Source organism: Belonocnema kinseyi, chromosome 5, assembly GCF_010883055.1.
Source record: "Belonocnema kinseyi isolate 2016_QV_RU_SX_M_011 chromosome 5, B_treatae_v1, whole genome shotgun sequence".
Lineage (NCBI taxonomy): Eukaryota > Metazoa > Arthropoda > Insecta > Hymenoptera > Cynipidae > Belonocnema > Belonocnema kinseyi.
The window spans coordinates 25,263,301-25,285,493 of NC_046661.1; the positions used below are offsets into that span (position 1 = coordinate 25,263,301).

At 37.3% G+C, this 22,193-nt stretch overlaps 1 protein-coding gene across 2 annotated transcripts in view; it reads right to left on the bottom strand.

The window, feature by feature from the left end:
- LOC117172855 (Bardet-Biedl syndrome 2 protein homolog) overlaps window positions 1–22,193 on the bottom strand; it is a 1,136,351-nt gene that overhangs the window by 987,703 nt on the left and 126,455 nt on the right. For both annotated transcript variants that reach the window (XM_033361113.1, XM_033361114.1), the window contains one exon: window positions 15,573–15,692. In XM_033361113.1, coding sequence (XP_033217004.1) covers window positions 15,573–15,692 — 120 coding nt within the window. The remainder of the gene's footprint in view (window positions 1–15,572; window positions 15,693–22,193) is intronic.

Consider the following 22,193-nt stretch of genomic DNA (forward strand, 5'->3'; position numbering starts at 1 on the left):
GACGTAGAAAGCAGATACGCTAGGGCAGTGGTTCAATATTATTGGCACGGAATTTTCAGGGATTGTTTAATGGGAAAATGGGTAGTGGATTAACCATGGACATTGGTGTCTATGGACTGCATAGGGCCTTACAATTGAAGCAAGGCAGGTAATTGTTATGTTATTGTTTTTCACGACTACTTCACTAGGTGGATAGAGTGTCAAGCCATTAAGGCTGCAAACGCCCATAATGTAGGCGCGGCCAATAACCAATAACCAATAACCAATAACGGGACGGAATTCACCAAGAAAATTATGACTGTGTTAACTAGATTTTATAGCATTCCTCACTCCACTAACCCAGTAAATCACCCTCAAGCGAAGCCGACCAAAAGGATGAATCGTGTACAAAAATTAATGATCCGATCATTCGTGGATTCAAATCCACAAGAATGGGATGTTTATCTCCATGAATTTAGATATGCTTATAATACACTGGTCAATACCACTACGAAAGTAAGTTCATCCTTTTTGAATTGTGGGCCGAAATTACAGCCAAAAGTAAGTCTCTGAGGAGAGGAGGAGAGCCCCTCTAATATTCATGAACCTTATAGAGAAAAGTAGGTGCAGCGTGTGGAGCAGTTTAAAGAATCGCGAGACCTTGTAACTCTCCATTTGTAAAAAGCTGATGAGAAACATACTCGCTACTAAAAACAATCGCGAAGTTATTTTAAGTACCAGATAGGTGAGCAGGTTTCAAAGCGTCGGGCCATATTATCCTCCAAGGAAAAGAGAATATTGTCTAAGCTAAATAAGCGTTTTCATGGTGCTATCCGCGTTGTGTGATTACGTTCACCTCTTGTCTATAAATTGGCTTATTATAATGGGAGAACACTCTGTGATTTTCATATAAAGGATGTTTTATGATACGTACGACGTTCCCTCCATGCGTTCTATACGCCATGCCACTGGGACAACGCAGTAGCGACGAGTGAAGTGATCTTATTTCTTTTCTTCGTTTAAACCTCGTGTGAGAAAGTCTTTTGTGTGATTTTCTTTGTAACTCTATAGAGTTTTCGCCCCAGAATGATAGATTAAGTAATTTTGTTTTTTCTGGATTGTGTATTTTGAGCGGCGTGTTGCTGTTACAGAAACAAGGAATACTCAGATCTTCTGGTAAGGTAGGCGGCGTTAGCTGTTTCCTCTTTTTTCTTTTTTGTCAAGTGTTTCAACATTTTCGTTTGAGCTCTAAATGGCGTCAGTAGACGCGGAGATTCATTTAAACATGATATAAAAGTTTTGTCATTTTTTTATCAGGGATTAGATCTTGTTCAGGGAAATTTTCCTTTCCTTTAAGTCGGCAAATTGATACTTGCCTGGCTCTATAATTTAATTTTAATTCAAAGTTCTCGAATCAATAAAAGTTTAAATACGTCGATGCCCTAATCTGTGAGGGCTTGACAGGAAGCAACATAGGCTTACAAGGGCCGAGAAAATTTCATAGTCAGATATCTGTCTCTCTTTTTAGAATCAAGTTAGGGCTTTTAATTCGAAACGATCAGAACTCCAAGGGCAAGGCACAGTTAACTTGAGGTTAAAATTTTTTTTTCTTATATTTTTGTTGTTGTTACTTATGATTTATATGACGACCGATACTCGCCCGGAACATTGCGGAGTCAACAAAAAAAGAGAGGACCGGACGAATTTTAACACCTAGTACCAGCCAACATCTCACCTACATACAGACACGGTCATGGGCGCAGTGGCTGACTGCACAACGCAAGCAACGAGTGGATGAAATTCATTCTCATGTCTAAAGAGGACTCATGACCGTACCAGTTCTAATCGCGCGCCAGGCTTCAATTCCAATACCATGGGAGACGTCTAACGGATACATATCTTAAATAAGCGAGGTGCAGGCGCTAACCTGAGGGGAGTGGGCGGTTTGTCGCATAAGCACGGGCCAGCACTGAAAAAGTGGGCCGGTATTTCTACGCACTGGCAGAGGGGAGCTACTGGTTACTTCGCCCGAGAAGTGAGAGACCCCGATTTCCTTGTTGATCCTTGACCAAGTACCCAAGATTTGCATGAGTGAGACTTACCTGATATTCGCTTCTCGCGAACCATAAATTGGACTGATGATTGGATTAAAATTTTCAACCTTAAAATTGAACAAATATTTAGAACTAGAAATATTATTATATTATATATTATTATATTATATTATATATTAGAAATATTATTAACGAAGGTCAATGAGGACGAAGTTTATTGTTATAATTAAGCAAAATAAGCGATTTTGTGCGATAACAAGTGGAGTATCCATTAATAGCCATAGTGACTGACCCGTCAGTATGAACTTTCATGTTTTTAAAATTAAATTATAAGCTCTTAGTAAATTAAACATTTTGTTCGCAATACAGAACGGTAAATTTTCTTATAGATAGAGCGGTCGTCCTGCTACTTCCAGTCTCATTTAGTTTGAAGTTAACATTAATTATATTCGGTGAATTTAGGGTTTTAGTTATAATACAGAATAGGACATTTTGTTACAAATAGAGCGGCGTGCTCGTTATTTCATATTTTGATTGATCTAAAGCTTAGTTGATAACACTCCGTGTATAGAACATTATGTTTGCGATGCGGTATGAAATAGTCGGCTGTAAATAGAGTGGATGTCTCGCCATCTCTTACTATGTTAATTCTAGGTTTAGTCTTTTCAGAATTTTTGAATCAATTATTTAAATTTTTTTATTCATCCACTTTGATAATGAGAAGTTTCATGGAACAAGAAGAACACCGTCTACACCTTCTCTCTCTCCCTCACTAAGAAGTTCTATGCATGACTAAGATTTGCAGGTTTTACCTTTTTTTTATATTAACTCACACCACTCTTCAAAGGATGCTGGGATAAGTGGAGAGAGAGAGGTAATTCCACAATCGTTCACTATGATGACATTTTCTTTCTTTGTATTGCCTTGTCCGGGAATGTCGTGTTGATCAGTGGTACCCATGACAGCAGAAGGATGAAATATGAGATTAAATATATATAGGGGAAAGTCGCCTAGGTCGGACCGTCGCCTAGGTTGGACCTTTGCAAGTTTTTATATAAGACCACTAGCGATATCTATGTCCGAGCATGATAACACTACTCTCAGTAAAGGCAAACTTTTCGAAGCATTGTTAATTTCGTCTCGTGTTTGTGAAGAGTGTTGTGCACGCAGTTGCTCCACGAGAAGAAAAAGTTTTTTAGCGACCCTGGAAATCACGACAGAACTAGAAGACAAATCATGGAATGCATAAGTAAGCATATTTGTTTATTATGCGGATATCTTTCAATAACATGCCGATGGAAATATTTTATTTCCCAACTACTTTGGCTATGGTGTGACGCCAAGCGATTATGGTGCTTCTCGCGTAGGTTGGGCCTTTTGTGTAGTCTAGGTTGGCTCGTCGCATTTTTTGTTTTTGATCCTTATAATAGCATCGCTGTGTCAGTTTTTAATTACAAAAAACGTACAAAAAAGGGATTTATGTTTTTTTCAATTAAAAATAAAATAAATGTTCATGTATTGTTGACTTTTTCAGGACTACTCACACTAAAAGAACGACCGATCGGGGGAATTTGAATTTTGAGGACGTTGTTCGGGCCATAAAAGACATCTTGTTGGATAATGGCAAATGGAGCACAGTAACAAGATCGCACAACATTGCGCGAGCTACACTGCGGCGATGTTTGAATGCAGTCTCGACCAGGAAGGTAGCTTCTGCATTATTTGTTTAAAAGTGATGCCTCAGCATTTAAGCCGCAATAATTCGATAGCATGCATTGAATTCGGGAGAGAAGTTCATTTGAAATATGCAAACATAACAAGAAGTTTTTTTATTTGTAAGAACTTCGAATCTGATTGAAGTTTCGTGTGTTGTTTCACCGTCAAATTATGTGAAATTTAAATACAAACAATACTTGGCTCAATATTTTGTCATTTGAAACTATGTCAGCGCATATTTCTTCGATTTTTAGGGATAGTCCAACCTAGACAGCAAAGGCTCAACCTAGGGGCCAATTTTTTTTTAAACGCCCATAAGTTTTTTCCTTTTTGTTGAATTAATTTGGTTTGCATTGAAAAAAGTTTTGTAATAATGAGATCTTTCTAACGATATGATAATTGTCCAAACTCTTTCTTAAACAGAGGTTATGGGCAAAAGTAGGAAAGAGGTCCGAACTAGGCGAATTTCCCCTATATATAGGGATATATATATATATATATATATATATATATATCCCTAAATTTCCTATGGCAGCCATCACAAAATCTAAGCAGAAATTACAATTGAGTGAACCCCGCTCTAATGTGCCGAGAGGCTATCGTTCATTTTTTCCTTCGCTAAAATAATGCGCGCTAATGTTAAGTTCCACCGGGTTGTCGTGGTAGCAGTGGTGACGAATTCGATTGTACTCGTGACGGCTCGACTATATTCGGCCAGCAGGAGCTCATTTTGTTTGTGATCTCGCGTCCTTCACTGCTCTTGTCAAATGCGTGGTACAAGTAAGAATCACTACGACGACTCTAAACGAAATAAACTTGGACGCAAGTCTAGTTATGCGTATATACGCGTAATGGATGAAAGAATTTTCCGTTCATCTATTAATTTTTTTCTCGGTCATGGGGGTACTAGCAAATTACGCGGAACCCGATTTTGATTATGCAACTATTCTACCGAATCATGTGAACATCCGGTTCGGGAAGCACATCCTCTCGTGCAAAGTTGATTTTGGATCGTCAACGTCATTCATTGGCCGATTAAGGTATATTATTGCAAAGGATTGAAATATTCAATATTCGGTACTTAGGGAGGTTAGAAAGAGCTCGGTATTGTGACCTTTAAGTGAGGCACTTTTCCCAGTGCGTTTCACAGGTACAAAAGAGTTAATCGCATTTAACATTGGAAGAAATGTCCCTTATTTTTGTCTGGGTTTAGACTTTATAAACAACTTCTGTCAAACTAACGAAGCGGCAGTTGCTTAAAGCGATAGATTTTTTTAAAATTTGTTACGTTTGTTCTCATACAAAAAAAAATTATAATAAGTTAATCCAGTTCTTTCAATTGAATAAATAATATTGAATACGGCAAAGGACAGGGCACATTTAAGCTTTCGGTTTACATGCTTAATAGCCGTTAAGATAAAATGAGCTGAAGGTTCAATTGCGTTTGGCTGATAACCCTCAGCACTGAGCAGATCAGATGAATACTAAACGCACATAACGTAAATAATAGGGGGTCTCGGGAAGAAATAGTCGATAGGATGGTTAGGTACACTCAACGCTTCCTAGAATCGACACCTTAGTATGCTGAGGACGAATATACCTCAGAAAAAGTATCGTTCGGAACCAGCAACCGCCGAACAGTTCCAGTCCTGAGCTTCACCATAACCTAAAATTTAAATTCGGTTAATTACATTTAACATATACCCGAACGGAGTCTATTGGTCCCTAGATTAAATGTACTAATGATACCAGAAAGGCCTAAGTCTAACCCCCCCCCCCCCCCCTCTGAACCCTCTAATCCTCTATGTTATCAGGTTACGTAGCGCCCACCCTTACAATCACTGCAGCCTCAATTACCACCACCATGGTGGCTAGTCCTATAATAAATACTCACGGGATTGGTAAATCAGTGGGCACCATGGATAAGGTCCCCCAGCATCTAGAACCCATGCGAATTAACTCTTCTATTAAGGAAGCCTCCACAGAATTCGCACTCAGCATAGGATTCATGAATCAACACACGCAAAAAGTCAACCGAACACCGTCATTCGGAGCCGAAAGATCTTTTTACTATGTGAACGCGTCCATGTGAGGTGTGCCAGCTATTAGCGCAATTCTCGAGGAACCTAGAACCATGTATGTCCCCTACTTGAATACAGTAAGGGCCTCCAGAGGAGTACACCCTGCGTGTTCATCCACCTTTCATGGGACAATTGGCAACACCATAGGTCGTAGCAGTCTAGGCCTAATCTCATTGAGCGTAAAATACAGACTCTTCATGTCCTACTCCTAGACACCTATTCAAGAACCCTGTGTTTAGGAGCTACATCATCCCAAAACGAACCTACATGTATATCCCACCCCTTTTCCGGCAATCAACCCAACACGTATCAACATATTTCTACATATCTTCTAAGCAGATATGTCCAGAATATTAGGAGCATTCCAGATGAATCAACGACCGTTTTCCCCGAATTTAGCCATCTAGATCCACCATTATCATACGACCCATGTAACAATCCACGTAACAGGTCTAAAAGTTTGACCCAGACAGTTAGGCAGTGGAACATTACTTCCTTCGGGACAGGATATATAGTGTTATTACATTTTTACACCAGTACTAGAGGGAATTACATTCTTATGGTTTAGACAGAATCGTCCATATTGGAACACCTGAGTGCAATTCAAATATGACTTTTGGGCACGATTTGGAGACGTAAGCTACCAAAGACGCCTACAGGAAGAAATAATGGCGCGCAAACAAGGGCCCGAGGAATTGAGTGTGGATTTCCTTACATGCATAGTGGGCCTATATAACCTATATCCACGCCAATTTCCACCCGAGGAACAGTTAGGTAGGACCTATAATAATCTTAGATACGAGATTAGACGCGCATGGATTGTGAGGGGTCAATTTTTAAGGAAGCGTTGATGTTCCTCCGCTTTCCCCCGAGGCATCTTTCAATTGCCGGAGAACCGGGTACACATGGACAACATGTAGGTCGAAACCCCGCATCTTTTATTTCGGCTGCGGAGCAGATGGCCTTTTAATAGCAGATTGTCAAAGGTATAGTGGCAAGGAAAACGAATAAGGGGGTAAGCTTAGGATCCCCATTTCCCTTAGAAATGAACACAGGGGCCATAGAGTTGACTAAGACAATAGTTGTTGAGACAGAGAGTCAATACAGCCTAGTGCTCCTTCAGCCCTGATGTCGATCAATGTATACAACGTGGTTAAAACTAAAAGGACATCCTCAGGAAATAACTTCGACTTGGCCCAAATCATTACACAGACCGAGCTGATTTTCCACGGATCTATTAATAAGAAGGATTAGGGTAGTAAATTAGGTAACGTGAAGTTATCCGAAACAGATTTAAGGGAAGGCGATAAAGAGCCCATAGAATTCAGTGACACACTGGTATCTCCAACTGAGGAGCCACTATCTCTGAAAAATATAGAATCACCAAGGGAGGTAGAGCGTTTAAAACTAACCATAGAAAATGTAATAGGTTTTAGAGAAATGCGTATGAAGAGTAGGATCGAAAAATAAGATTATTGAATCTGGTGAAATAAGATAGCAGATTTAGGCCCGCAGGGAACTAATATAGAGCCCCTGGTTTTAAATATTTCGTTAGTATCCCCTCCCGAAGAACGATTATCTTTAGAAAATTTAAAAGCCCAATGGATTAAAATAACTCAGCACCAACCGTAGGTGATTTAATAGATTTCACAGAGACATCAACTTGTTGAAAAATCTAAACCACTGATAAGACCATCTTACTTTTCGCCAGCGTAAAGATTGGAAACAGGATCGTCGATGCGTTAATAGACGGGGTATCAACACGTTCCTTCATCATAGAACCTCTCGGTAGACGAATAATGACTGATAATCATCGTATAATAGTCGATCTGAAGTTAGACGGTGTATACAGCGAATTTACATTCCATATTGTGAATTAATTGTCATCAGACTGTATTCGGGGATGGGATTTTATGTGGAAATTTGGTATTATTCAAAACGGTTTACAAGAGTCATAGTGCTAAGCAAAGGGGACGCAAGAGAAGCAGTTAGTCCACTATGGCAACAGTGACATAGCTAGGATGACCGCAGAAGAGATAAACAACCACAAAATCTATTGCGGAATTACTGAGCTCTCAGAGGCCGAGAATGAGAAGCTGAAACAATTCCTGGCAGATGCGATCCCCCTAGATACCCGAATGTAGGCAGAAGTAACCTCGAGAAATAGCACTACATTGACATTCAGTGTCACCATCTCATGAAACAACGACACTATTAACTGTTCCCAGTAGTTCTACAGGTGATGTATGAAGAGGTGGATCACCTATTGGCGAAAGTGGATATTGAACCATCTAGTTCCGACTGGTCGAGCCCTGTTGTTATAGTTAAGAAGCCGAGCTGTATATTTAGAATGTGTATAGAATATAGAAAAGTAAATAGTGCATCGAAAGATAATGCCTAGTCTCTTCCCTTCCTGGAGGACATTCTAGATAAACTTTGATCAGTTCGTTACATATCGACAATAGAGCTTAGCTTGGCCTATCATCAGGTACACCTAGAAAAAGCCAATCACTGCATTTTGGGTACAAGATACCAGGCAGTCTGATAAGTCCCTGAAAAATGAAACACGGAGACGTTTTTTTGGCCAAAGTCGGTTTTATTTTTCAACATACTCTCCTTTTAGGTCGATACAGCGAGTCCAACGATTTTCTAACTTTTTGATACCGTCCGAAAAGTACTCGATCGGAAGGTCTCCAAAATACGCCTCAGTTTCAGCTACGAGCTCCTCATTTGAGTAAAAACGCTTACCGGTGAGCCATCTCTTCAGGTTAGGGCACAAGTAATAGTCGCTGATGGCCAGGTCTGGTGAATACGGTGGCTGAGAAACCAATTCGAAACCGATTTCATGCAATTTTGCTTGTGCAACTAAGCATGAATGAACAGGCGCATTGTCGTGATGATGTAGCGGTGTTTTCTTCTTCAAATGCGGTCGTTTTTCGGCGTTGACTCAGGAGTGTAGTAGTGGATCCAGGTTTCATGCATGGTTATGAATCGGTGCAAAAACTCGGTCGGCTTACGCGAAAATAATGTCAAATTCTGCTGGGAAGTTGTCACACGAATTCGTTTTTGGTCCACTGTGAGCAAACGCGGCACTTATCGCGCGCAGAACTTCTTCATGCCCAAAACTGAATGCACGATATTTCCCACACGTTCCAATGATATGACTACAGCATTAGCTACCTCTCTCAATTTCACTTTGGGATCATTTGACATCATATCATGGATTTTTTCGACATTTTCTGGTGTAGTGACCTCTTTTGGGCGCCCAGATCGTTTAGCATCAACTGTGCTCGTACGGCCACAACGAAACTCGGTAAACCACTTATGAATCATTCCAATCGACGGTGCAGAGTCCGGGTAATACTTATCCGGCTTGGCCTTGGTCTCGGATATCGTTTTCTTGCGAAGATAGTAGTGTTTGATCAACACTCGAAACTCAGATTTTTCCATATTAAAAAAACTCGGAGGTTAGTCGCATCTCAGTGCTGTAACTTGTAAATGTGTAAACATAAATGGCTGAAGTTTTGAGAGGCGTCATTTGAAGGATCAAGCTCGACGAAAATGGTTCACATTAGTGAATACTAATGCCATCTCTTAGAATTTTCGGGTACTTATCCGACTGGCTAGTAAGGGACTCTTACAGTATACACGTATGCTATTTGGTTTTTTCATGTTCCCCAGCCACGTACCAAAGACTGATCGAGAGTATTAACGGCCTTGACATGCGGCCCCATTACTTCATGTATTTAGACGATATTATCGTCATGTTCAAAACCTGTGAGGAGAACCTGTTTTGTCTCAATAGGGTCCTCGATAATATATGTTGATAATATATGCTCACTATCAGCGCTATCACTGATTCCATTTCGAACGTAAAAAACACCCCTCAGATGATAGAAGTAAGTTCTACCCTTTAAATTGAACCTTTACCTATATAAAAAATACGTAACGATTATTTTCCGTAACTCTACATTTGCAAAGTTTCATTCAAATTGGCACTTGACACTTCCGTAGTGTTACTTATAAGTCACTGAACTCCGAAATCCTTTTGGTATATGGATAAAGGTGGTGACGCTGAAAAACGGAGAGGAATGGGTAAGCGAGCTCTAGAGTACGGACAAGGGATTTTGGCCTGGAGAGGGATGTTTAATTCCCACATTCCCCAAATAAGGCCAGTTCACCAGGGCCCCGGGTGGTATTTTCTCATTGGTGCAGGAGAACACGCCGGGTTGTACAAAAGAAAGCTACAGTACAGTTGAAATTTGAACAAAATAGTAACATTTCAAATTTTCAACCAAACAAAAAATGATTTTCCACAAATTAGATAAATCTTTAAACGAAGTAAACTAATTTTTTAAACCAAATAGTGGGACATTGAACAGAAAAATTAAATTTTTAATACAAAAATAAAAAGAATATCCAGAAAAAATTGTTCACAGGCACTGAAATAAAAAAAATTATAAATGTAAAGCGAAACATTTTTTCACTTAAATTAATGAAAAATGAACTATAAGTTAACACATTGAAAACTTACAGATTAAAGGTTATTTTATAAATTAAATGAATTAATTAATTTAAATTTTTCCATTATAGTATTAGAAACAATTTTAGACTAAAAAGATTAAAACCTAGAAGATTAATTTTTCTAACGGACACTTCTTATATTAGAAGTTTTTTACTCTCTTAATGTCTTTCATAATTTTTAAATACTTCTAAAACTTTGCTCAAAATCCGCAAAAATCTACTTTTTTTCTTAAATAGACCGCGGCTATTTTCAATGAAATTTCAGTACGAATAGCCAGATTTTGTCGGCAGATATATTTCATTTATACTATTTGAAAGCATTTTAGACTAAGTTTTAATCTTTTCAAAACCTCTAAGTGTCTAAAAATTACTCGAATTGTTCCACAAATAATACGTGTTCAATTGTCAGCATATATCTAAATTTAAACATTTCACTTACAAATTAATCTTTTTATTTTAAATACAACAACTGAAATCGTAAAATTCAAAGTTTAAAAACCAAGAATATTAAATTTTATCAAAAAGACAAATTTTTGAAAAAAATGGATGCATGGTAAAATTTTCAAATGGGATCGATATTTAATCTAAAAGGAAATAATTAAATTTTTAACGAAAAAATTAATTTTCAACCCAGAAAAAAATATTTTAACAAATTGGTTGAATTTTCAACCAAAGGAGGAATTTTTAACCAAGATGATTAGTTTTCTATAAAAAGGATGAATGTTCCACAAAAAAATATATTTTCAGTTAGACATTTACATTTTTATTTAAAAAAGGGGGGAGGATTGATTTTTAAGATTAAAAGAAAATATACTCTCTTTGCGGAACCCAAAGTTTGTTCTTTCTTGTATGGTCAATTACGGAAGTCGATGTTGCCAATTTAGAATCGGAAATTAAATTGAATTATTCAAGGCCAATGTTTCTGAAGATCTAGAGTTTTAAATTGTTATTACATAGCGAAACTATAATTTAACATTAATGCTGATTGGACAAATGCTTTTAAAATAGAAAGATTGATCCAGACACAGCCCCTTTTAGTACGGTTGAGCCCGGCCGTTGTCTCACCGTCAAACAATATTATTATCCGGAGGTTCCTTTTGGCAAGGATTAAGGATGGGTCCCTGATCACGCTCTCCCTCGAAGAAGAAGAAGAAGAAAAACAAGAAGAAGAAACCCGCACCTGCAAGCACCTTTCGTTCGCTTGTTTAAGAACATCCACCTTCGAGATCGGCGTCATCACGTTTTTTATATTCTTTGATGCTTCACTTTTATGATTTGAATGTTCGAGTTTTCTGCTTCTAATCTTTTTATTTTTTTACTTTTCACTTTCAACCTTCTTCTTTTTCACCTTTTCCTCACTTTAACCTTTTTCACTTTTTCTCACTTTTCAGTTTTAGGCGTTTTTCGTTCTCACATTTCTCGTTTTTTTTCTCTTCTCTTCTCTAAGTTCTTTCATTTGTGTGCGCGCTCAGGTAAACCGTAATTACTACTCACAACACCATGGTCCAGCGAAGTAAGTGCCCACAATCAATCCCACCTATGAACAACAAAGATAAACACCATAGCGTATGCTTCGTACGTCGTATCCATTAACGTAATCCCTCTACAATTCTCTTGCCTCTCTCTTTCCCCTTGTTATAAAGTGGTATAATCATACTCTCTCTCTCCATGCTCTTGGTAACCCCTTTCCCTTCATACTCTGTTTACTTCCCCCCTCAGCCTCTCCCAATTCTCTTTTGTGCCAAAAAGCCACGCAGTTACTTATATCCACTCTTTCTCCTAACAAGCCTTTTTCCCCACCTTGCCTTTCGCCACCCTCCCATGTAACCCACAAACCTAATGGCTGATGGACTGATTCCACCTATCCCTTGCTGCAAATTTGTCTGTCTTCACTCACAGTTGAATATTCATGATCACATAATCTATCACTGACCCCCATCTTACTCACATACGTGTAGTCTCCCTCTTCGTCCCCTGTTACCGTACCATTCAATTTAATTCTCGCATTGAAGACCCTTCCCCAGTACCACCATACCCGAACTCTCCCTCCGAATAAGTCGTCAACCCCATCCTTATTGTACACAGTCACCTAATCCATCTCTAACCCGTGTTATAATTTCGCCACTAGTCCTTCCTTTTATATTTACTCTGACCGCCTCCTGGAGCCTCCACATATACCCCCTTGTTAACTTTGGCTCTTCTCTATCCCATTCCTTTCTCTCTACTCACGTCTCTTTAGAAGAGCTATTACATTGTAATCAATTTAATTTTCAAAACCCCTTCCACCCACCTGGAAAAAGGGTTATAGTGGAGTAAAAAATTAGAATGTTCTATTGTATCTTTAAAGCATAAGCTTCTCATTTTGACTCGAAGTATGATAGCAGTCAATTAATGAACCCCTTCGAGCCTTTCGCCATCGGTGTGCTTATTTTCGATGAGCATTTTACATTAAGTGCTCAAAATGGCGTCCTTCCACTTAGATGCACTTGGTAATCCGCGCTCCGGAAGTTTGCACATAACTGCGGAGTGTTTCTCGTTTTATTTGGTTACGAGCAGTCCTGATACGCTATTTTATGTTCTCCAGAGTTTTCGCATTGATTTATAAACTAGATTCTTTAAATAATCGCATATATAGAAATCCGGCGACGTCAGGTCTGGAGATGTCGCAAAGGCTAATTTACCGTACCTACTCTGTCGATTCAGTGACCGTTGAATTTGCGATTCAGTACTTCGCGCGCAATTGATGAATAATGTGCTGGACAATCATCATGTTGAAGCTACATATTCCGCCGCGCTTATGCTTTTCAGGATTATCCTCACCCTAAGATTAGCATATGTGGATAGCATATGTACGTTTAAAATCAAACAAGTATTAAGTACGTACCAAGTCAGTTGGGGAAATCCTTCGAGTTTTTACTGATTTTTTGGGATCACAAACTGGTTCTGCTCATTGATTTTCTTCATTAAACGAAGCCGGTTGAAGCTAAGTGCTATTGTAAGCCTTTACACAACGCCAAGGCAACCTAAAAGTCCAAACGTCGGCGTATCCCCATTGACTATGCGCTCGGCCTTATACTGCAACTCTAATCCAAGAAAGACTGTAGGAACTACACTGAACTTTCCCTGTTTATAACCCTGTCACTACCAGTTTCTACCAAATATGAAAATATTTCTCATAACAAAATACAAACAATAACAAAATTAAGTTGAATAATGTATTGTATATGTATACATTAATTTACATAAAGCTGATGCGAAAACAAAATCATATTGACGTATTACATTTTTTAAATAAATCATCCCTACATGAACAATTTTTTTCCTTCGAAATACATATATTTAATGAATTAATAAAATGAAACTTCACACTATTAGAGTAAATAAATAACGCATTTTTCAACTTAGCTTTGTTATTTTTGTTTTTCACATGAGAAATGTTTTCGTTTTGTTCAAATAATAATAAAATCTCGAGTTAACTTAAACAATGCACTTTCGGGGGTAAATAGTTCATACACTGATTTTTATGATAAAAATATTTATGAAAAAATAGTTTTGTGATAAATATAAAATAAAGGTTGTCCACCGCTCGGCCAAAATTTATTTCACCCCTTTAATACTACGATTGAAAGAAACTCCAATTCATTCGAATTTGTTATAAATCACATTTTCTTTACACGTGGAATGAATCCTAAGAAAAAAAATGTTATATTATACTATTTATATGCGGTCCATCACTTGAAGGGGTACTTAACAGTACTTGGGGCGTAGTAAATAAAAAAATCCTGAAAACTGTTAACTCAAGTATTCGATATTGTAAACTTAAATTCTTTCCTTAATTTGATTAAATTCATACCCTGATTTGCATGATAAAAATATTTGTAAAAAATGTGTTTTTTCTTAATATAAAATAGGGGTTGCAAACCCTCCGGTCATAATTATACGCACTATTTCAGGCTTTTTTTATATAAAATTTTACTTTCTTGTTTATTTTTAATTAACGGAGTTCTAGGGAGCTTGTTACCAGAGATTTTAAATCACAAATTAAATCTAATCAGTTCACACGTGACAGTCATATCTTCCTAATAAATAACTATTATTATCATTTTATTATTTCATTACATATTATTAATGAAAAAATATAAACTAATTTCCAAATACACTTATACGGACAAAAGTTTAGTTTTCACAATGATTTTAAGAAAATAAGACAAAAAAGCATCAATTCACACGCATTTAAATCACTGTATTCCCCTTAGCACTCAAAGAAGTGAGGTTAGCTGGCGATGAAGTTAAAATTTCATACATGCTACATAAGATGTAGCAGCTTTCAATTTTATGTTGAAAATTTGATGTTTGTAGTTACGCATGTACCGAAAAGCGTGGAACTATTTTAAATTATATAATATACACTTATAGGATTATTTTAATATTACTTTTTTTAAGTTAGGTATTTCTACCATTCAATGTAATATGTTTAAAAGCAGAATTAAAGCATTCGTTCATAATTACATGAATGATTATTCGCAGTTTGCATTAGTTTCAAATACATAGCTCCGCGCTTTTCTGTAAATGCACAGCTGAAAACGTCAGCACCCGCCACTGTCTATCTAATAGATATTAACGAACTAAAAAGGACCCCTCAAAAAAAGTTCTATCGGGGTCTCAGCTTTAAATAAGGATGCCAACTTTTACACGAGCCGCAACATTACCGAATCCCCGGTGTTCCTATGCTGAAATCAAGTTCAATCACCACAGTTCCTTCACGATTACCAGATGTCATTATGGAGCACTTCCAGTCACGTACACACACATGCGAAAAGTTGAAATTACAAGTAATCGATCTGTATTCACTTAAAATAATTTGTAATCATCTTGAATCACCTTAGTCACGTTTGTGAATATCTACTTTGCACATCATACTGAAAAATGTGCATTCATAAACCTAAACGTAAAGGAAGTCATTTATATTATTGTCTGAAATTGGGTAAAGTGATTGGGGATTTCTCTGAAATATAGATAAGGCTACTGAATTTTAAATAGCAGATTCTTAGAAGCCACTTCTTTTCACTTTTTTTAAGATAACTTCATGGCGAACAAGCGTAAAACAAGTAATGTCTTAAAATGTAAAGAAACAGTAACAAAATTTTAGATTCTGTGAAATATATAGATAGAATATATTCTTTTTATATCATGTATAGTGTAATTTCTAATACTATACCTCTCTGTAGAATACATCTGCATTATCTTCAACTTGATAAGCGAGCACGTGTGTTATTGTTCCTACTAAAAGAATATCTCTTTCCTCTTCCCCGAATCGTCCAGTGCACACTGCAGTGACCTACAAAATAAAACAGTATATAAATAAGATTTAGTTTGAAAGGGAGCAGAAAACACCAATTAAGGAGGATTTCGTACGTAAACGTTTAAATTTTTTATACCTTCATTCATCTGTCTTACGGTCCCCCTCACCTTACTAGTCCTCTCTTATAAATATCATCTTAGTGGTCATCCCTACACTTTTTTTTAACAATTTCGGAATATAACTTACCTCCCACCCCCCTTATTTGACAACCTTAGTTTCATCCTTCTCGAAGAAAAAAGACAATCAGTTAAACTTTGGGCTGAAAAATATGCTTCAACAAAATTGTTGAGTTTTAAACATATAAAGAAGATTCTTCAAACAAAAATGTCATTTTTAATTAAGAGTGTTGAATTTTTCACCAAGTGGTTGAATTTTCAACTGAATCCTAAACCTCATAAGCTCGCGGAGCGTGTGAATTATTGCTTTATGTGCAATTAATTCATTTCAAAATGAAGTTCAATAAAATACCATGAAATTAATTTTTACGTTATTAACTTTTATTTATGCACGGTTTGACATGGGTTCCCTCTGAGGTTACAGATTAAATAATTTTACAAATCTAAATATTTTCATACAACTTTGAAAGAACGATCCTTAAGAACAGCGCTTATTACAACCATATTCCCACCTGTTTCGGTGTGAGATCTTTTTATTTTGAAACATGTGCCGTCATATCCGGAATTTTAGTACACATTTTTATAGAAATACATAGTAAATGGCGACAAAAGTAATCAGTACATGCGACGTAAACTACGACTTAAGCCAGATTGCTGTGTAAATATCTTCGATAAACGTTAACTTATAGCAAAGATCGTTTCGATCGAGTGTTCGATCTCAGTAAAAAACATAATATCGTTTTATTGAAGAGATGATAAAAGTACTGAAAGTAATTAACAAAAGGAAAAAAAATTAATAAAAAGGATAAAAAGATATTGCTTTTCTTAATTCTTATTACAGAAATCACATTATTTAAAATGCTATAGCTTCATTTATGTTTATATGTAATGTTTTATAAATAATACACCATAAATCTAACTGATATCCTTACTAATATGTCTAACTTTTCCCACATGTGTCATAATATATGAACCATAATTATTTGAACATTTCAGAAAATTTTATTTTTACAAGCAAAATAGATTTTTTAACTATAGAATATATAGATAAAGGGATATACCATCCAGTACAGTACTATTGTCCGTTTCGAAGATTTAACGCTTCCCAGCCTGTTTACTATTTTTTACATATTTTATTTTACTTTGTTCTTGTGTCATTGTCCGAATTAAGATATAATCAATACCTTTTAGACATAAAAAGATAATATTAATTGTTTTGGTTTAAAAGAATGAGTTTTTTCTCGACTAATGATTCACTATCAGTAATGTTGTCCTTCACCTTATTATCATCTAGAAAACTTATTATTTCTAAAATAGTAACGGATTGGAGAAAGTGTGGATAATCAAACGAAACATCATAAATATATTTTTTTGAATGAGCTATGCATGGTTTGAGAACTTTCAGGACTCGAGAGATATGATTCTTCTCTGTTGGTTTAAAAGAAAATTATATTTAAAATGCTTTCAAAATATATTAATGAAAATTTGTACATTTTGTAATTAAGTGTTCAATATGGTACACAAACTGCATTAATTCAAGCTAATATATTGATTAGTTCAATAATATTGGATAACCAGCTAGATGGTTTCATTTACATGATCTTATTTCAATTGTTCTTCTGTCTTTGTTGTTTTTTAAATACAGCATTTGTCTAAGTATTGAAGAATCATCTCGAATGGATTTATCATGCTTTTTTCGCTTACTCCTCAATTTATTTATCCCAGACTATCCCTCGTCTATCCACATTCCATCTGCATATGTTATTATCAATTGATTATCGAGCTTCACTTTATTCTATCTGTTTTTTATCCAGCTATATCTGTTTCTATCTCTATAATCCTCTAATTTCTTGCCAGTATACTTCCACTTCTCCGTCATTTAATTGCTGAATACAGCTTTACAATTATCTCTTCCAATTCCATTTTCTTTATGACTGCATATCCCTCACATAGCCCCGTATATCTTTTTCGACCTCTTTTACAATATACACCAGAACCGCGTTTTAGTAACCCGCGGTTTATCAATTCCTAGAACTACTGTCCCACGCAGTTTGTCAGGGGGCAGAAAGAAAGATAGTTGCGAACCTTTCTTGAAAAACACCAGCAGCGCAGTGGCAAGGCGCTGTAGGCGGGTACTCAGTCGAGTATATTGCGCAATACTTTTTATTCCAAATGAAAACAGTTCAGTCGGTACCTACTGTTTACGTTTCTATTCTCCAGATTTAGTAACAAGGTAAGTACGAGGCAACCCTCGACACTATTACTAAACTGAGAGTTGGGTGTAGTTCTAGTACTATCCTTTAGAACCCCCACTTCTAAATCCGTCACCTATTCCCCTTTATCTTTTTCTCATGGTTGGTCCAGCTTTATACCTATCTCTCTAAATTCTAATCAGTGAAATTTCACTGCCTCTGTCGTATTCAACTCAAAATTTGTTACCTTTCTCTGTCTATTTGCATAATTAAAGTTTCCATGATTTAAATGGTTAGAAGTATTTCAATGATACTGAGGAAAATTTCACGGATTCAAATTAAACCTGTTTAAAATGACGGATAGAGCCCAGATGAAACCCGGATAAAGTTGAAACTATATCCAAGCCTATCAGCAATAAACTACGGTTTTTATATCTGGAGCTTGTATCCGGGTCTATCCGTGACTTTTCGGTCCTACCTGGGATCTATTCGGCATAGAATTTCATATCTAGGCCCATATGGGCCTATCCGGGACCTATACGAGGTGTTTGCAAATCTTATCTGGGTCTTATCCAGTTCTAGTCAGAATCTAACCGGCATACAATTTCGTATCCCGGGCCTATTTGGGACCACTACGGGAGTCTTGGAAATTCGGTTTGTGTCTTATCCGTTTCTAACCAGGATCTATTCGGCATACAATTTCATATCTTTGCCTATCTGGGACCTGTACATGATACTCAAAAGCTTCAAAATATTTTCACCTCCGCTAAGGATTCGAACCCTACCTAAACTACCAAAATCTTAGTCTAAACCTAAATCCATACCGCACGACCTTATCAATTGAACCATCAAATCGCTTGGATCTTGTCGACAAAATCTAAAGCAAGCTGTGCTGCTAAACACTCATGGCTAACTAAGGAATACATATTATTGTTTTACACATTTATTGAATACTTGGATTGAAAAAGGCCTAATTTAAATATTTTAATCAAATTTTGCAAATCTAAATTCTAATATTTAAATGTTCAATTTAATAATTAAATTAATTTGTAATTTCCGTTCAAATTGTGAAGTTACAAAATTTAAAGTGCTTATTACTTTAAGATTTATTATAACTAATAAAAATATTACATCAGAAGTAGGGTTAGCGACATCTTTACTGCGGTTTAGTTGTGCGAACCTTGAATTCCCCGCGTAAATACGTGTGTAAACCTGAGAGTGATGTAAGATATTTTTTCGAAACGAGCCTATGTCATGAGTCCATTTCATGTTTATACAAAGATTTTTTGGAGCTAACATTGTGCTGATTAAAAGCTGTGGCTCGACCAAGACTTCTCGCGTGTGACCTTTGCAGCAATAACGTTGGATGACACGCTTTGTCCAGACATCCTCCCTTTCCAATTGTCCGGAAGTTTCCTGCATAGAACAATTGCAAACTCGTATGTACGTCACGGAGCTTTGGGTGAGGTAGGATGCCGACGACGCGAAGTCCACAAACTGGAGCCAGAGGGCAATAGTTACTAGACATTGACACAGAGCAGAAAACCGTAGTGGCAGCTACAACTAACGTTGCTGAAAGCATTCGCAGTGGGAGGAAGGGTGATGTTGATCGCAGTGACAGCAGAGGTGATGAAAGTGTCGAGAAGTCGACCAGGGAGGAGCATGTAGCGGACTCAGGTACGGGCAAGCGACACGGAAGACCCTCAAATTTACAGCGCCTCAACAAGCTAGGCAAGGCGGGGTCGAACAGAAGTCTGAACGAATGACAAAAAATGGCAAGCGCGACTAACGGTGAAGGTGAGGGAAAAAGGAAAAGAAAGGCAGAAGACGATGAGGTAGAAAGGGACAAGGATAACAAGAGAGTTAGAGTTGAACGGAAAACACCAGAGAAACACAGGGGGTGGGGGATGTTTGAAAAATTGGAAGCTCTCATAAAAGAGTTTAGAAAGGAAACAAGAAAGAGATTAGATGACATGAATAGGGATATGAACAGACAGGGAAACAATGTTAGGGGGGAGTGAAAAAAGGTAATAGAAAAATGGGAAGAATGGGATAAACGCTGGAAAGAGGAGAAAGACAAGGTTTGGGATAAGCTAGAGAGCATTGAGAATAAACAGAGAGAGGTTGACGAACAGAGATATAGAGGCATAAAACAATTGGAAGAACAGGTAATTAATCTAGATATCAGGAATAAGCATATGGGAAAAAACAGAGAGTAAGGAAATAGTAAAAGGGAATGAAAAGAACGTCCAAAGTGCAAATGAAAGATTGAAAAAAAGACTCAATGAGATTGAAAGAAGATTAGAAAGGGAAGAAAGAGCAAAGAAAAAAAATAACTTAGTAATTAAAGGATTCAAAGTGGAGAGTGAAACGGGAGAAGTGGAAATAAAAAAATCTTTTGCGAAAGATTAGAGTGCAGGTCAGGGTAGAAGGATTCAAGAGAATAGGAGGGACGAAGCAAGGAAAAGAAGGAGTGTTTCCATTAAAAGTGGGGAGTGAGGAGGAGAAAAGAAAATTATAAAGGGAAAAAAATTATTAAGAGGAAGAAGGGAAAGAATTGAAGATCTGACACCGGCAAAGGGGAAACAAAGTGAAGAAGAAAGAAGAGGGAAGGGAAGAGAGAAACGTGAAAATGGCTTTCTGGAATGTGTCAGGTTTGAAGAACAAGAAAGAAGGGTTTTCGGAGGAGTTAGAGAAGTGGGATGTGATACTGATGAGTGAAACTTGAGCAGATGAGAAGGACTGGAATGGCAGAAAAAGCTGTTGCCGAAAGGTTATGTGTGGACAATTCAAGGAGCAAGAAAAGAACTCGTTAAAGGGAGAAAGATGGGCAGCATGGTGTCAGGGGTGAAAAAAGAATTATCAGTAAAAGGGAGAAAAGATGGGGACATGGAAGAAAAGGATGGAAAAATGGTAAGAAGAATTATAATTGGGAAAGTAAAAATTGCGGTGGTTTGTGTATGCAGAAGAAGAGGGGAAGAGGAAGGTTGGAGGATAATAAGGAGGTGGATGAAGCAAAAGAAGGAAGAATTGGTTTTAATAGGAGGGGACTTAAATGCATGGACTGGCGAATAAGGGGAGGGTTATGGGATGAAGAAAATAAGGCATGCATAAGGAACTCCCAACATAGAGAGACGGGCAGGGAGGGGAGGAAGTTATTGGACATGATAGGAGAAACAGGATGGTTTATATGCAGTAACAATATGAAAGAAGATGAGAAAGGCGAGATCACATTCATAGGAAAGGGAGCAACAGTAATAGACTACATTTTGGCTCAAGAAAGAATGCGGCATATGATAGGGAGTATGAAGATAGGGAATGTGATAATGTCCGAGCAGTTTCCGGTCATAGCTACACTAAAAAGATACGTCAGTAAGCGCGGCAGAGGGAGAAAGGAAAGAGGGTGCAAAAGAAACACGAAAATGGGAGTCTGGGGGTAGATAAATTAAAAGAGTTTAAAGAAAAGATGGAAAAAGAAAAGGTTAGGTACGAAAAAGAGGAGAGAATGAACTCGTTAATTAAAAGGTTGAAGGGGTCGATTAAGAAGGTAAAGAATGAGCTGGGTAGTCATGAAGAAAGAGTAAAAGGGAAAGAGAGGCTGGTGGGACGAGAAATGCTCGGAGAGTAAACAGAGAATAAAACAGTGTGTAAGCAAATGGAGAAAAGGGGAAATGGAGAAGGAGGAGTATAACAGGAGGAAAAAAGGTCATAGAAAATGCTGGAAAGAAAAAGGCAAAGGGGAAAGGAAGAATATAAAGCAGACGTAGAAAAAGCGATCAAAGAAGGTAGGGTGTGGGATGTTATAAATAGGGATAGAGAGGAAAGGAAGGGCGTTAACGAAGAAATTGAAATGCAGGAATAGACAGATTATTTTAAGGGTCTATTAGGGGGAGAGCAAAATAAGATCAAAGGTGAAAAGTATAGGATAGTCCAAGGAGAAATGGAGAAAGGGAACGAGATAACTAGAGGAGAAGTGAATAAGGCAATTAATAGGCTAAAAGAAACAAGCGAAAGGAGAAGATGGGATGGAAAACGAAGCGATAAAGTATGGCGGAGAAGGGATTAGGAATGGGATGTGGAAGATTTGCAATAAGGTCTGGAAAGGAGAAGGTTTGCCGGAAGAGTGGACGACGGGACTGGTGGTAACGCTTCTCAAGAAATGGGAGGGA